The sequence below is a fragment of the Pipistrellus kuhlii genome, unplaced genomic scaffold (genome assembly GCF_014108245.1).
Source record: "Pipistrellus kuhlii isolate mPipKuh1 unplaced genomic scaffold, mPipKuh1.p scaffold_m20_p_64, whole genome shotgun sequence".
Taxonomy (NCBI): domain Eukaryota; kingdom Metazoa; phylum Chordata; class Mammalia; order Chiroptera; family Vespertilionidae; genus Pipistrellus; species Pipistrellus kuhlii.
Window position 1 is genome coordinate 973,790 of NW_023425567.1, and position 16,304 is coordinate 990,093.

General features: G+C 63.8%; 1 protein-coding gene across 2 annotated transcripts in view; it reads left to right on the forward strand.

Moving 5' to 3' along the window:
* The window catches only part of PHF21B (PHD finger protein 21B), a 37,195-nt gene that overhangs the window by 7,513 nt on the left and 13,378 nt on the right, over positions 1 to 16,304 (forward strand). For both annotated transcript variants that reach the window (XM_036420259.2, XM_045575093.1), the window contains exons 2-4: positions 12,659 to 12,751; positions 13,125 to 13,424; positions 15,597 to 15,734. In XM_036420259.2, coding sequence (XP_036276152.1) covers positions 12,659 to 12,751; positions 13,125 to 13,424; positions 15,597 to 15,734 — 531 coding nt within the window. The remainder of the gene's footprint in view (positions 1 to 12,658; positions 12,752 to 13,124; positions 13,425 to 15,596; positions 15,735 to 16,304) is intronic.

A 16,304-nucleotide genomic window follows, 5' to 3' on the forward strand; every position in this document is an offset into this window, starting at 1 on the left:
CCGCGTGGAGGCAGCAGGAAGTTACTGGAAGCAGCAGGGGGGGCCTGGGGGGGTCTGGGGGGGACGCCAGCGGCTGTCTGTGAGTGACGCTGTCATCAGCGGGGAGAGGCTTTGGTGCGGGAGAGAGGGCAGGAGGGGCGGGGGCAAGGGGAGCAGGGAGCTGTGTTTCTCTTTGATGTCACTCAGGCGGAAAGCCAATCTGTGCATGTAAATGAAGTTGAAAATGCAATTAAAATAAATACATACGAGAGCCGTGATCCAGAAGTTAATGCGCGGTGCGGGTTCCAGCGCCACACAGCGTTCCCGCAGCCCGCCGCTGCCGGCGCCGGCTCCGGGAGGATCCGGGTCCGCCTCTCCAGGCTCCTGCAGGCAGCCCGCCCGCCCGCCCGAGCAGCTCTCCTCGCCCATCTGCCCCGGCTGCCCTGCCCAGGGGACAGCCCACCCGCCCAAGCAGCTCTCCTCGCCCATCTGCCCCGGCTGCCCTGCCCAGGGCACATGTGCTCGCGAGGCCCCTCCACGGGCTGGTCCTGGTGTGACAGGAGGGCTGGCACCACCGGGCCCCCGGTGTCATGTGGACAGAGCCAAGGGGCCCAGGCGCCGTGCCGGCTGCAGGCGGTGGCAGTGGGCCCCCAGGGGAAAGGGGGGCCTTGAGGAGGCAGAGCTGGGATGGAGTGCCCGCAGGCTCCGTGTGGGGACAGGGTGGAGCAGGGGCAGCACTCCTTGTGCCTCAAGCTCAGTGGGTCTCCCCTGAGTGCCCACTGGCCTGACAGCTGGCACATGTCCGGGAGACGGTGCTCAGATGGTGATGGCACTAGTGATCACGCACCTGTGGAGTCTGACGTCAGCCGGTGCCTGCCCGGTGCCTGCCCGGTGCCTGCCCGGTGCCTGCCCGGTGCGAGCGGCACTGGCTGCAGGGCTCCGCAGGGGACGGACAGGCTCCTGAGACGTGGCCAGCGTCAGGGAGAGACAGAGACAGTGGGAGGTGAACGGTGAATCGGATGAGCGCTCTGCGGAGAAGCAGAGTGGGGTTGTGTGTGTGTGTGTGTGTGTGTGTGGGTGGCTATTTTAATGAGTGGTCCAGGCCTCGCTGAGAAGGCAGGCTGCAGGGGCCGGAGGAGTGAGCCTGTGCCTCTGCGGGAAGCGTGCTCTGGGCGCAGGGAGCAGCTGTACCAGGCCCTGCGGTGGGGCTGGTGTCTCCAGGGGCCGGAGAGAGGGCGGGAGAGGAGGCCGCTGATGGCAGGACCCCGCCCCCCGGCCGCCTGCCCGGCCGCCTGCCCAGGGGCTGGGGGCTGTCCCCTCCACCGTGACTGACCCGGCCTTTCAGTGACCGCTGGCCGCACTGGACGAGAGGAGCAGGGTTTTGGCTGGAAGCTGGAAGCTGACTTCCGCTGGGGCAGGCTCCCTGATGTCTGGGTGGAGGTGCTGGATCTGAGGCCTCTGCCCTCAAACCCCCGGTGCGGGGAGGAGAGGCAGCACCGTGGCTGGTCCAGGGGGAGACCAGCAGGAGCTGAGGTTCTGAGGCTCAGAAACGCCAAGACCGAGGGTTCTGTCCGCCTGCTTACCGTCTGCGGGGATGTGGAACCAGACGGCGAACTCCCACCTGGACCCCAACTCCAACCGGACCCCCCACTCCAACCGGACACCCCACTCCAACCGGACCCCCCACTCCAACCGGACCCCAAACTCCAACCGGACCCCCCACTCCAACCGGACCCCCAACTCCAACCGGAACCCCCACTCCAACCGGACCCCCAACTCCAACCGGAACCCCCACTCCAACCGGACCCCCAACTCCAACCGGACACCCAATTCCAACCGGACCCTCAATGCCAACTAGACCCCCAAATCCAACCGGACCCCGAGCTCCAACCAGACCCCACACTCCAACAGGACCCCCCACTCCAACCAGACCCCTCACTCCAACCGGACCCCCAACTCCAACCGGACCCCCAATTCCAACCGGACCCCCAATTCCAACCAGACACCCAATTCCAACCAGACCCCCAACGCCAACCGGACCCCCAACTCCAACCGGACCCCCCACTCCAACCGGACCCCCCACTCCAACCGGACCCTCAACTCCAACCGGACCCCCAAATCCAACTGAACCCCCAACTCCAACCGGACCCCCCACTCCAACCGGACCCCCCCACTCCAACTGGACCCTCAACGCCAACCGGATCCCCCACTCCAAACGGACCCCCAACTCCAACCGGACCCCCAACTCCAACCGGACCCTCAACTCCAACCGAACCCCCCACTCCAACTGGACCCTCAACGCCAACCAGACCCCCAAATCCAACCGAACCCCGAGCTCCAACCGGACCCCCCACTCCAACCGAACCCCCCACTCCAACCGGACCCCCCCCTCCAACCGGACCCCCAACTCCAACCGAACACCCAATTCCAACCGGACCCTCAACGCCAACCGGACCCCCCACTCCAACCAGACCCCCAACTCCAACCGGACCCCGAGCTCCAACCGGACCCCCACTCCAACCGGACCCCCCACCCCAACCGGACCCCCCACTCCAACTGGACCCCCAACTCCAACCAGACCCCCCACTCCAACCGGACCCCCCACTCCAACCGGACCCCCCACTCCAACTGGACCCCCAACTCCAACCAGACCCCCCACTCCAACCGGACCCCCCACTCCAACCGGACCCCCAACTCCAACCGGACCCTCAACTCCAACTGGACCCCCAAATCCAACCGAACCCCGAGCTCCAACCGGACCCCCAACGCCAACCGGACCCGGAACTCCAAACAGACCCCAGGCTCCAGCGCTGCGTCAGGAGGGTCCAGGTGGGCAGAGCCGCACCCGCGCCGGCTCCGGGGAGTTCTCCAGCGAAGCTAGAACCTGCGAGCGTGTGGCTGCCCGGGGCCTGGCCGTGGGCGGGGCTCAAAGACCTTTGGCCGAAGGAACCGTGGGCCCCGGTGCCACCCCGCACGACCCTCTCCGCCACCTGCTCCTTCCTGACGGGGCTGGGGTCCCCCGCCCGCTGCACGTCTTCACGGCTCGGGCTCTGTCCTACGGGTTGTAGTCTCGTCCCCTGTTCACACACACACACACACACACACACACACACACACTCACTCCGCTCACAGGATGCCACGCGCCCGGCACTAGAGCTGTAGGGCGGAAGGCGCAGGGCCCGTGGCCTGAGGTTCTGGGCAAGGTGTGTGCTGTGGCCCCAGAACCAGCATGCGTGCACCCCGATACCCCCCTCCCGCACCCCGATACCCCCCTCCCGCACCCCGAGACCCGCCTCCTGCGGAGAAGCAGGCGCTCCCGTGTGTGTGTGTGTGTGTGTGTGTGTGTGTGTGTGTGTGTGTGTGTGGGCGGGGGGGCCTCCAGGCTCTCCCAGTCCGGCCTCTCTCCAGGGCAGTGAGTGGAGCTCACTCTGGTTCCGGAAAGAGAGTCCCACCGCCCCCCACGCCTGCCTGCCCCGGGCGGAGTCAGTGCAAGTCACTTTATTAACGAGTCTGCTGAGCGGTCTGGAGGATCTAATCACAGACAGGCCGCTCCGAATCCGCGGCCTTCGGAGGGAGATGTGGCAGCGCGGCTTCAAGTGTCCTTTAATGAACTTCTGGGCGCTTGTCTCTTAGCAACACGGTTTATTACATCCAGTGCAGCTGGGCGCGCAGTAATTTATCCCCCCCACCAGCCCAGTCCCCCACCAGCCCAGTCCCCCACCAGCCCAGCCCCCCCCCCCCCCCGCCCCTGCCCAGCCCCCCAGCCCAGCCCCCCAGCCCAGCCCCCAGCCCCAGCCCCAGCCCCGCCGGATGGAGGGAGGCTGGGCGGCTTCCCAGGCTGTCTGCGTCTCAGGGCTTTGTTTGGCGGGTGGAAAAGACAGCGGCGCTGGGAGCCGGGACCTGGCCCGCTGGTGGCTGGCGTGGGGACCCGCCGGGCCTGCGGGCGGGCGGCCTCCAGGAGTCCAGCCCCGGAGCTGCAGGCCTCCCCCGCCCCGTGGGGTTCGTCCCCGCACTCCCTGGTTTGGGTCTTCTCCTCCGGACTCTGTTCCTGCAGCGGCACCAGCTGGGAAGCAGGGACTCTGCCCGTCTCCACCGCAGTCAGCAGCCCGCGGGGCGTGGCGTTCTAGTCCCGTGGTCGGCAAACTGCAGCTCGAGAGCCACAGGCGGCTCTTTGGCCCCTTGAGTGTGGCTCTTCCACAGAATACCACGGCCTGGGTGATTCCATTTTGAAGAAGTGGCGTTAGAAGAAGTTTAAGTTGAAAAAAATGTGGCTCTCCAAAGAAATGTCAGTCCTCGTACGGTTGATATTTGACTCTGTTGACTAGTGAGTTTGCCGACCACTGCCCTAGAATGCGCAGAAGGCACGTGGGAGTGTGCGCCTCAGGCCGTGCATGCAGCCCCTGTGCCCTGCGGCCAGGGGAGACCCCGCTGGAGTGGAGGCCACTCTTCCCACCCCCTCCTCCCAGGAGCTTCCTGACTTGGCATAAGTCACTTCTCCTCGCGCAGCCTCAGTTTTCACACCTGTAAAGTGGCCACAAGGATGGACCCTGCCTCCGAGGCCTGGGGCAGGGATTAAATCCTTGTGGGGAGGTACCTTTGTAACCTGCAGAATGCTGTGCTTGTATACATATGTGTATTTGTGCCCGTGTGTACACATATGTGCGCGTGTGCATGTGCCTTTGTATGTGCGTGCGTGCTTGCGTGCGCGCCACGTGGTCCCCTCCTGGCAGCAGCAGCGGCTGTGAGATGCCAGGCGGAGATTTGCTCGAGGAGGGCTGTGCTCCTGGTGCCGTGCAGGAGTGGGCAGGACACAGGTTCTGAGTCGCCCGGCATCCTCTCGAGGTGGCTAAACGACCTTTGGAGCCTCAGGCTCCTCATCTGTGAAATGGGTCCAGCCGGAGCATCTCGGTGACCGGGTGCACGGTCCTGCTCAGGGTCGATGCCCAGCGCTTCTTCTCACCTCTTCCCTCCCTGCTCCAAACCCTCTCAGCCCGAGGCGGTGGCTGCATCCTATGGACTCCTCGCTCACTCACTCACTCGCTCCTTCTGCCGGGAGGGAAAAGGAAGCCTGACAGGAAGTGGCCATGATGGGCCCCAGAGCGCCTCTCGCCTGGGCAGGCGCTGAGGCTGGGCCAGGGCAGCGACGGTCTAGGCCAGGCCTGGCTGGGAGCTGGTCCCCGGCAGCTGTGCGAGGTGAGGAGTCAGCAGCATCGCCAGAGTAACCGGTGCATTTCCACGGAGGGGCCTTCCTGGCCCCCCTTTCAGCTCCACCCCAGCATCCTCCCCCTCACCCCAGTCCCCCACCCCCCGGCCCCCCCTTTGGAAGCTTTGGGCAGTAAAGGCTAAGTCCTCATTAAATTTCTTCGATGCCCCCGCTTCCCCCCCAGCATACAGCTACAGGGAGAGAGAGAGAGAGAGAAGCCGGAGTATTTATTTACTTCGCGCTTTGCGGGAGCGTTTGCTCAGAGCCACGCGAGCGGAGGTTTGATTGGATTAGCAAGTCTCAGCGCACTGAGCGCACACGGAGCCTATCACAATTAGCCGAGATTAGCTGTGCGGTGGCTCGGGGGCAGAGGGTGACAGCTGTGCTTCCTGGTCCGGGTTAGACGGGCACTGCACCCTGAGGGCTCTGCTCCCCGAGTCTGAGAAACAGCCCCTCTGTCAGTCACTGCCCTGACCCGCCGGGTGTGCACAGGACTGCGGGGCGGGGCCGGGCAGCGGGCCTTCTGGCCGCCCGCGGGCACCACTGTGACAGCAGCAGGGGTTCCTGTGCCCCTGCTCACCCCTCAGGCCTTGGTCACAGCTCAGCCCCTCCCCCCCACCTGGCCACCCATGGCGACGCTCTGGCTACCTGTCTGGCGGGCGCCTCCTAACACTGGGAGGTGCTGCGTAGACTCAGGAGACGTGAGAGCGGTGACTGCGTCTTTATCTTTATTTATTTATTAAAGTATGTTTTCATTGATTTCATGGAGGAGGAGAGAGGGAGAGACAGAAACATCGGTGACGAGAGAGAACCATGGATCGGCTGCCTCCTGCTCGCCCCCTACTGGGGATCAAGCCCGCAACCCGGGCCTGTGCCCTTGACCAGAATTGAACCCGAGACCCTTCAGTCTGCAGGCCAGTGCTCTATCCACTGAGCCACACCAGCCAGGACGTGACTGCGTCTTTGGGAGCTGGTTTATCTCTGAACGAGGCCTCCCTGGTCCTCCCGGAGCCCTGAGGGCCCCCGAGGGGTCCGGGCGCAGCACGGAAAGCCTCATGTCCCGTGGGTGCAGGGGGTCGGAACCAGACAGCCGTCTAGCTCTCCCACTCGGCGAATGTTGTCAACGCCGCTGAGTCCCCCACTTCGAAGGGTGAATTTCATCTCGGTTTTAAGGGGGAAAGTTCCAAGAGCTGTGCGGCTGGGAAGGGGTGAGCCAGGCCCCGGGCTGGGACAGAGCCAGCCTTAGGGACGGGCAGTTGAGTGCAGGACACTGTAATATGCCGTCATGTATACAAAGTCCAAAACATGCGAAGCAGAGCGAGGTGTTTTGGTAAACGTATTTGGTAAGCCACAAAGGAAAGGCACGGAATGGTGCACACACTTCGTTACCCGTAGGTGGGGAGGGGGCAGGCAGTGTATTTCAAAGCTAACGTCAGTTTTCTCCTGTTAAGCCGGGTTCTGGGCACACATGGTACTGATTCTTCGAACGGGACACGCATGTCATCATTCCTAGTCTCGCGTTGGTACACGCATGCATATTGAACTGAACTTGTGGGATGGCGTGTCCTGCCTCCCCCGGGGCGGTTCTAGGCGCTGGGGCAGGCGGATGGGCTTTGTTCTAAAAGAGCTTTAAGCCAAAGCCAGTGTGACTCAGTGATAGAGCATTGGTCTGAGGACTGAAAGGTCCCAGGTTCGATTCCGGTCAGGGGCATGTACGTTGGTTGCGGGCACATCCCCGGTGGGGGGTGTGCAGGAGGCAGCTGACCGATGTCTCTCTCATCGATGTTTCTAGCTCTCTATCTCCCTTCCTCTCTGTAAAAAATCAATAAAATATATTAAAATAAATAAATAAAATCAACAAAAAAACATATTTAAAAGAGCTTTAAGGCCCCATTAAAAGTTCCCTGTTCACGAAGGTACATTCTGGGAATCAGACAAACTGGCCAGCGCCCTCTCCTGGGCAAGGCAGGCGGGGCGCCGCGTCCCGGTGGGAGGATGCGGCCGCGTCGTCAGCACCGCGGACAGCGCTGCGCGGACCGGCCCTGGTGCGGGCGCCCGGCCCCGCACCTGGGGGCCGCTTTGGGGGGGACCCTGTCCCTGCGGCTTTGGGCAGGTCTCAGGGCCTGGAGCCTCGGTCCCCTCCTGTCCTCGCGGGGAGATGAGTCTGGAAGGTGCTGGGACGGTGCCCGGCGTGTGCCTGGGGCTGGGAGAAGGGCCGTCCTGTTAGGAAGCTCTTGTGCTGCGGAGGGGAAGGGCCTTGGGCCGCACGATGGGTCCGCACATCCCGGTGAGGGTCCGCACATCCCGGTGAGGGTCCGGCACATCCCGGTGAGGGTCCGCACATCCCGGTGAGGGTCCGGCACATCCCGGTGAGGGTCCGGCACATCCCGGTGAGGGTCCGGCACATCCCGGTGAGGGTCCGCACATCCCGGTGAGGGTCCGGCACATCCCGGTGAGGGTCCGCACATCCCGGTGAGGGTCTGGCACATCCCGGTGAGGGTCCGCACATCCCGGTGAGGGTCCGGCACATCCCGGTGAGGGCCCGGCACATTCGGTGAGGGCCCGGCACATCCCGGTGAGGGTCCGCACATCCCGGTGCGGGTCCACACATCCCGGTGAGGGTCCGCACATCCCGGTGAGTGTCCGCACATCTCGGTGAGTGTCCGCACATCCCGGTGAGGGTCCGCACATCCCGGTGAGGGTCCTCACATCCCGGTGAGGGTCCGGCACATCCCGGTGCGGGTCCGGCACATCTCGGTGAGGGTCCGGCACATCCCGGTGAGGGCCCGGCACATCTCGGTGCGGGTCCGGCACATCTCGGTGAGGGTCCTCACATCCCGGTGAGGGTCCTCACATCCCGGTGAGGGCCCGGCACATCCCGGTGAGGGTCCGCACATCCCGGTGAGGGTCCGGTAGCTGGGAGGGTGGCCAAGGGGGCAGGCTGGGCAGGGCAGGGCGGGCAGGAGGCTCCCTGGCCAACATGGGGGTTGCCGGAGACAGGATTCCCGCTGTGACCCTGATGGCTCCTGCCTCTCTGCCACCTGCCCTTCCCGCTCAGGGCCAGAGGAGGGGTGAGGCCAGGCAGGAGCCGGCCAGGAGCTGGGGCCCTGGGCCTCCATCCCTGGGGAGGACGGGGTCTTGATGCACTTTGTGGTGTAGAGAGATGGTGGTGGTGACTTCTGGAAAGTTCTCTCTCCTCGGTGAAATGAGAAGCAGGGCCCTCAGCGGAGGTGAGGCTGGGGAGCAGGGGGAGGAGGCGGGAAGATCCCAGGGCATCTGCCTCTGGGCAGGGCGACTCCATTTGTTAAATCGCATTTCTGTCTATTTGTGGAACGATTGGGCGCTGAGCAGCAGCACAGGATCTCCACTCCCCACGCCGTTAATTAAAACCAATCTGATGGCATCTATAGCGCCGCTTACCACCCTGGTCTTGTTAAACCGGCGTCGCAGTCACGCTCGGCAGCTCTGATTCGAGCTGTGAACGCAGCGTGGGGGGCTGCCTGCTGTGTGCGGAGCCATCGCCCCCTTCGCCCTCGGTCTGGCTCGATGTGACGTGCACTGTTCAGCGCTGGGCCAGTCCGGGAGCGTCGGCGACGGCCTGGAAGGGACCGGCCGCTGGCTCCGTGCTCCTGTCTGGGGCCCACAGGGGGCGACCTGATGTTTGAGGGGGCAGCTGGAGAATGAGTTATTAGCTGGGAATTTGTGCATTTAGTAAGGTTCTAGGGGCCTCATGCACAGCATAGAAATATATATCGTGACAGATTTACGAATTTCAGTTGCTGTTTTGAAACTTTACTTGCTGTTTTCCCATATCACTTCCTGTCATTATTTTTTAACAACTTCTTAGTGATTTCCTCCTCAGGGCTTCACTGTCCTTCCCTTCTTTTGTTTTCTCTTTGATGGACGCCAGGCCTCTCTCAGGACCGTTCTGTGTCGCTCCCCCAAGGCCCGCGTGTCACCCATTAGGGTAGTGTGAGTGTGAATGGGCGTCTTTGCTTGATTCAGAGTGATCAGTGCCCGCAGGGGCAGCCCCAGGTGAGCCCACATGACACACCTCCCTCCCTCCCTCCCTCCCCTCCCATGTTAGCCTCTGAGCTGCGCCCGAGCCCACTCGGCAGCACCGATGCCCGGGCCAGGCCGGGCCGGCAGACCAGAAGGCAGGCGGCCCTCCGTAACCGAAGGGCATGGCTCAGACTGAACGGCCTCCGAGCTCTTAGCACAACCGGGGTCCCACTGCCGGCATCTCCACGCAGCTCCGGGTGCAGGGCCTGACCTTGGGGGGCAGGGAGTTTGGCGGGGTATCCCCCAAATAAAGGAGTGAAGCCCAGAAAGAGGGGATTGAGGTGCAGGAGGGAGGGTCCCGGGAAGGGCTGGGCCTGGCTGGGCAGGGTTAGCGCTCAGTCGGGGATTCAGGGCCTTAGCCAGCAGCACCACGGGCAGCCGGAGAGGGCGTGGGCGGTGACTGCCCATACGCACCTCGTGGCAGGACCGCCCGTCTCCACCTGTTCCCGGTCTCCAAAGAGGGCAAGTGGGTTCCCAAAGTCCACTGCCCCGGGCGGCCCAGCAGCAGCCCTGGGGCCCTCACCCCCTGATCATCAGGCCCCCTGGGTCTCCCCTCAAACACCCTCCCCCCCCGCAGGGAAACCCCAGTCTCTCTGCCATTGAAGGGTGAGTGAGGGCAGCACTGGCGGTCACTGGCGGTGAGATTCCATTTGGAGCCTCTCGCCGGGCTAACGGGCAGGCCATGACCTCCTTGCTCACCTGCCGCCACCCCCGGGAGCTGAGTGATGAGAAGAGGCTCAGGGTGAGGAGGTCTGGGTTCCACGGTCAGGCGTTGCCGTGAACTTGGTGACAGCCTCTGTCACCCGCCTCAGCCCCGCCCCGGCACCTCGCGGGAACCTGCCTCTTTCCGGGGAGCCTGGGTCGCAGGCCACGGGTCCGCCTGTGGGCGCTGCTGACCTGCCCGGTGCCGCTCCACGCCCTCCCCTGCAGGCTGTGACGTGGTGCCGGGGGAGAGGGCGCTGTGGCCGAGCCCAGCAGTGCCCACCAGGCACAGACAGGCCCGTGTGGAGCCTCGGTCACTGCCCTCAGCTGCAGCGCTAAAACCCTTCACGTACGCTCTCCCTTCGTGGCGCAGCCACTCTGAGCACAGGGCACGGCTCCGCCTGCGGAAACGGACGCCGGGCGGTCAGGGACCTTCCTGAGGCTTTGGGGGTGTGGGGAGGCTGGGGTGGGTCCTGGGTGGGGAGCCCGCCCAGCATAAGGGGGCTGGCGCCCAGAAGCCGCCGGAGAAAGAGTGAGGTGAGACAGGGCTCTCCTGCAGAGGGAGCGAGCTCACAGCGAGGGCCTCGAGCTTCGGCTGCGGGGCTGCCCGGGGGGCTGTGGTCCCCGTGCCCCTGCCACAGGCCTGGGTCACCTCAGTGTCAAGTTCAGGAGACCTTTCCTGGTGACGGTCTGACCATGTGAGCCTGGTGGCCCCACCACAGGAGTGGGAAACTGAGTCAGGAGAGGAGGGCGCTGGTCCAGAGAGATCTGAAGTGGGAGCAGCAGGAGGATGCTTCCCATTCTGCACAGAGGGGCCACCTGGCCATGGGCCCCCACTCCGAGCTCCCAGTGGTTCTCCCACAACCGTCACCTCCCACACCAAAGTGCCACCCCCAAATGTCAGGTCCCTCTGTCCCGCGGGACGCACTTCTGAGAGGGAGTGCGTTTATTAAGCGCCTCCTGTGTGCCGAGCCCCGCGGCAGCTGGGACACAACGCCTCCGCTCCATCCAGACTCCCCAGCCCCCACTGTACGTCCGAGGGCCGTGCTGACCCTGCAGGGGACTCAGAGCTCCATGTCCCCGCTCCTCCCACCGGACAGGGTGGGGGGTGTTGGTGGGATTCAGCCCACCCTTGGGTCCCTCCAATGCCTCTCACCAGCCATTTGCCTGGGGCAGGTCATTCCCCCCACCACCCCCGCCCCGGTTTCCTCACCCTCACGGGGGTCCTATAGTCACCCCCAGATCTGAGGGAATCGGCAGGCAGACCCCCTCCCCTTCCTGTCCTCCTCCGCCTCTGCTGGCCGAGGGGTGTCAGGTTGGGTTCACGTCCTGGCCCGGCACAGAGTGGGCGGGGCCCCGCGTGGCCGGCACCGAGTGGCTGCTCAGCCAGCTAATGGTGCCAGCAGGTTAGAAAACCGCGGCTGCCGGCTCAGGGACTCGAACCCGCGCCCTGGGTCTGAGGAACGTTCTGCCTGCGGTCTGGGTGGTGCTTGCTGGGTGTGGACATCTGTCTCTGTCCTTGGGGCTGCACACCGGCCCTGGGGCCGCCCCTCAGGCCGCTGCCCGCGCCTGGAGGCCTCTCCCCAGCCAAGCGTGCTGGGCCTCGGCGGGCGCCCCGGGAGGACGCTGTGCGCCTCCCCCGTGACACCCCAGGGCGCCGAGGCGGTGGGGTTCCGAGGCCCAGAGGGCGGTGGGCCGTTTCCTGCTGGTGACCGAGGGTGGGAGCTGTGCCTCGGGCACCGGATGTGGGATCCCTTCTCATGTCCCGCATGGTTCAGGGTTCCTCTTCGGGGTTCGGGTCCTGGAGAAGCTGCACACAAATGAAGAGTTAATTTGGGAAAATGAGGGGGGGGGGGGTCAGGCAGGAGTCCTCCAGGGGGAGGACTACCCCTGCTCTGGCCTTTGCTCTCTTATTTTTTAAAAAATATATATTTTATTCATTTTTTACAAAGAGGAAGAGAAAGGGATAGATAGAAACATCGATGAGAATCATCTATCAGCTGCCTCCTGCACACCCCCTACTGGAGATGTGCCCGCAACCAAGGCACATGCCTTTGACCGGAATCGAACTCGGGACCCTTCAGTCCGCAGGCTAATGTTCTATCCACTGAGCAACACCGGCCTCAGCGCTCTCTCTTTATTGAGTCTCTGGGAAACACCCATATCCTTTTGGCAGGAAATTCCAATAATAGCCAATCAGCAAGAATTTGCATATGGTTAACAGGTGGAGGCTGCTTTAGCTACCAATGTCTCCACTAAACTGTGATTAGCTTGGACCATTCAGAGCCGTTAAGGTTGGCCATCCTTCTTTTCACGTTTAACCACTAGTGACAACATTCGGTTTCTGGCAGAGAACCGGGTCAAAGCAAAGCTATTTCTCCGCTGACGTGGGCCCTGCCCTCGCTGCCTCTGTTCAGCCGCCCCTGCGTCCCCTCCCTCATCCCCAACTGCATTTCTAAGGCAGGGTCGCTGGTGTCCGAGCACCAACCAGAAGGAAGGCTCAGATCGCAGCCTCTGGGAGGCGGTCTTGGGCGGCTTGAGCCGCTGTAACAGCCCCACAGACGGGCGCGGGGAGGAGGTGGGCTGTAAACACCAGGCATGTGCTTGCAGCTCCCTGGTGGAGGCCGGAGGGCTGAGGCCGGGGCCGCAGGTCGGGGAGCCGGGGGGCGGGTTCCTTGCTGACCGGCCGCTCAGCCGCGCCCTGTCTTCCAGGCTCTGGGGTCCATCACTGCAGTGCCTGTCCCGGGGCCTCAGGTCAGCTCCCTGCAGAGGCTGGCCGGGCAAGGAGTGGCAGTGCTACCTCAGGTAAGCAGCCCAGGCTGGGCGCCGGGGTCTGTCCGTCTGTCTGCGGCCGCTGCCCCAGCCCCTCGGCGCGGAGGCTTTGGCGGGCACTGAGCTGGCGGAGCCCGTTCCCTCGCCGGCTCCTCCCGCCCTCCGAGCGTTCGGACCAGCACCGGCGGTTCCCAGAGGATCTGGGAAATCAGCGCAGTGGGTGACGACAGGATTCTAAAACGAGGAATGAGCTGGGCTGGCCCAGAATGGCCGCCTCACAGCACTGCTGCTTGAACGACTCATTTCTGGACCGGGCCTTGCGGGGAGGGGGTTTTACTGGTAAACGGGGGCCATGGTTAAATATCTCCATCGTCCACCTGTCCATCCGTCCGTCTCCCTCCCCCAGGTTAGGCCAAAGACTCTGATTCCAGACAGCCTCCCCGTCACCCCCGCCCGGGACCGGCCGCCCCAGCCCCCAGCCTTCCGGAAGGCCGCCGTGGTCAGCGCCAAGAACCCCAGCCCCGCCCTCCCCACCGCCAACAACACCGTGAGCCATGCGCCAGCGCCCGGCAGCCAGCCCCAGGCCCTCGCCGAGCCGGCCGCCGGGGTGGCCTACGCCATCCTCTCCGCGGCGCCCGGCAATGCCGTGTCCGTGGTCAGCGACAGCATCAAGGTGCAGCCCCTGCTCATCAGCACCGACAGCAAGGTGAGCCGAGCGGCAGGCCCGCGTGCCCTCCAGGAGGCGCCGGGGAACGGCCGGGCCGAGGAAAGACAGGGCTGGGTGGCCAGGTGGGCGAAGGGATAAACGGGGCACAAATGAGTGGTCAGGTGGTGGACCCACACATGCATGAATGAATGGGGGTGCAGATAAACGGGTGTGTGACTGGAAGACTCTATGGCCCAGCAAGTTAATTCCAGTGAAACCAGAATGCCTGGTCAGGGCGATAATTACTCTGTTCACTGGGGTGCCTGCCTCCTGCAATGTGGCGGGAGGGGTGACGCAGGGGAGCCCACGCTGACTGTGGCTGTGCTGGTGGAGTGAGGCGGCCAAGGACTTTCGGACCCAGGAGTCTGACTGGAAAAACCTGTGATTTTTTAGAAAAATCTGATTTAAAACTAAGATCGTCTCCCTGTTTCCCTCCAAGCGCCTCGGACTGCTTTGAGGCCTTCGGCTGTATCCAAAGTGGCATTTCCTTCCTTCGGCCTCTTTTCCTGGCCACAGTTTGGGGTCCGCCAGGCTGCCCCCCTCTTGTCTGTGGCCGGCATGGCTGTCACTCCCCAGCCTGAGGGCCGGCACTCCCCTTCTGCCACCCTGGCTCTGCCCGCAGCGTATTTATGTGCCCTGCCACCTCGGGACCGTGTCCCCAGGGATTCCAAAAGCCGGAAGCGTTGTCAGGGGCTGGTCTGACGCGGTCCCATGAGGAGGTGGACCAGGGCGGGCCCACGAGGGAGTGTGGACCAGGCGGCCCGTCCAGAGTGTGCGGAGCAGCCGCGTGGGGGGGTGTTGATTTCAGCACTTCATTCAGTTGGACAAACAGATACTGTTGGAGCTGAGTTGTTTGGTTATTGAACTTGAATGTTTCTCCTGTACTCCTCAAGAACTCTGTGTGTCATTTGAGGATATTCTTCTTCTTCTTCTTTTTCTTTTTAAATGTGTTTTATTGATTTTTCACAGAGAGGAAGAGAGAGGGATAAAGAGTTAGAAACATCGATGAGAGAAACATCAACCAGCTGCCTCCTGCACACCCCCCCACTGGGGATGTGTTCGCAACCAAGGTACATGCCCTTGACGGAATCGAACCTGGGACCTTTCAGTCCGCAGGCCGACGCTCTATCCACTGAGCCACACCGGTTTCGGCGAGGATATTCTTTTCCCTTCTTGCTGTGGGGGACCTTCGTGTTTTTCTCCCTGTGAATATAGACGGGCGTTATTCCCATCCAGAGAATGCCGGGGTTTTAAACTGTGATAGGAAGAAGCAGCCATCACGATTCACAAGTCACACCCGTTCTCAGGGGGAAATGCCAGTCCAAGTTACTCCTGGCTCCGCCCTGAGTTCCTTCCCCTGGACCCAAGAAATATAAGGATTTCCCCCATTTCCTGTCTAAGAACAGAAATGAAAGAGCTGAGCCCGAGGGGAGCGAGCCACCCAGGGGAGTCAGTTTCAGACTTTCCAGCCTCTGAGCTTCCATCAGACCCAGGGGCCGCCCTGACCCCGGGTGGGGGCCGCCCTGACCCCTGGTGGGGGTGCCCTGACCCTGGGTGGGGGCTGCCTAAAGTGGGGCTGCTCAGGGTGATTCTGTGAGGCCTGGAGCCCACCCCCCCTCCTCCACACGCCCACCCACCCCTGGGCTCGGCAGGGCTCCTCAGAGTGAGAAAAGCAGCTTTATGCCCACCCTCCCGCCCCCTCCTGGCCAAGTGGGAGCACCTCGGACACAGTGGCCTGGGGCCGAAGGGGATGGAGGAGGTGGGTGGCCAGGTCATGCAGCCCTCGGCTCCCCCGCGGCCTCAGTTTACCTGCATCTGAGTCGGGGGTTAACCTCTCCTGAGGACGCTGAGGGTAGAGGCGGCCTGACCTCCCAAAGGCACCAGCGGGGGCCCGGAGCACAGGACCCAACCCGGCCCCGGGTCCTCGGCCAGGCCCCTGCTCCCCAGGCTGTCTCCGCGGTGAAGGGCGGCGGCGGCACACGCCCTGCCACAGGCTGCAGAGCTCCACAGCCGCCCCCTCCCGCCATCCGGCGCTCCAGGGCCCGCGCCCTCCGGGGTGACAGACCTGGGTCACCCTGCGCCCCCCCAGCTCCCCCTCCTGCTTCCCTCCCCCCCACCCTCACCCCTCCTAACCCCCACACCCCTTCACCCCGCCTGCGCCGTGCCTTCCAGGTCATCATCATCCAGCCTCAGGTGCAGACACAGCCCGAGAGCGAGGCCGGGCCGCGGCCGCCCTCGGAGGAGCCGCCTCAGGGAGCTCAGGCCGCCAAAGGGGAGGAAGGCCGGCCCCCGAGCCAGGAAGACCCCGAGGTAGGTGCTGTGCAGGGCTGCTGTCGGGGTGCGGGGAGTCGGCCTGTGCGGGGGCGCCGGGGGCCGCTGAGCAGGCTGGAGCCTGGGCCTGGGTTTGCATCCCGTGGCTGGGTCCGGGGTGCCACGGGGAACCCCCTGTCCCGTCTGAAATGGAGGCACGTCTTCCCTCCCGGCGGTGCTGTGGGGGGAGCCCCGGACCGTCACCCCCATCCCGATCCCACAGCCTGGTCCCTCCGTGGTCACGCCCGTCCTCAGGGCCCTGCTGCCTCGGAGGAACCACCAGTGGCCCACAGCATCCCAGGCTCCTCTCTGCTGTGACCAATCACCGCTCTCCTCTCTGCTGTGACCAATCACAGCTCTCTGCTGTGACCAATCACGACTCTGCTCTCTGCTGTGACCAATCACCACTCTCCTCTCTGCTGTGACCAATCACTACTCTGCTCTCTGCCTGTGACCAATCACCGCTCTTCTCTCTGCTGTGACCAATCACAGCTCTCTGCTGTGACCAATCACGACTCTGCTCTCTGCTGTGACCAATCACGACTCTGCTCTCTGCTGTGACCAATCATG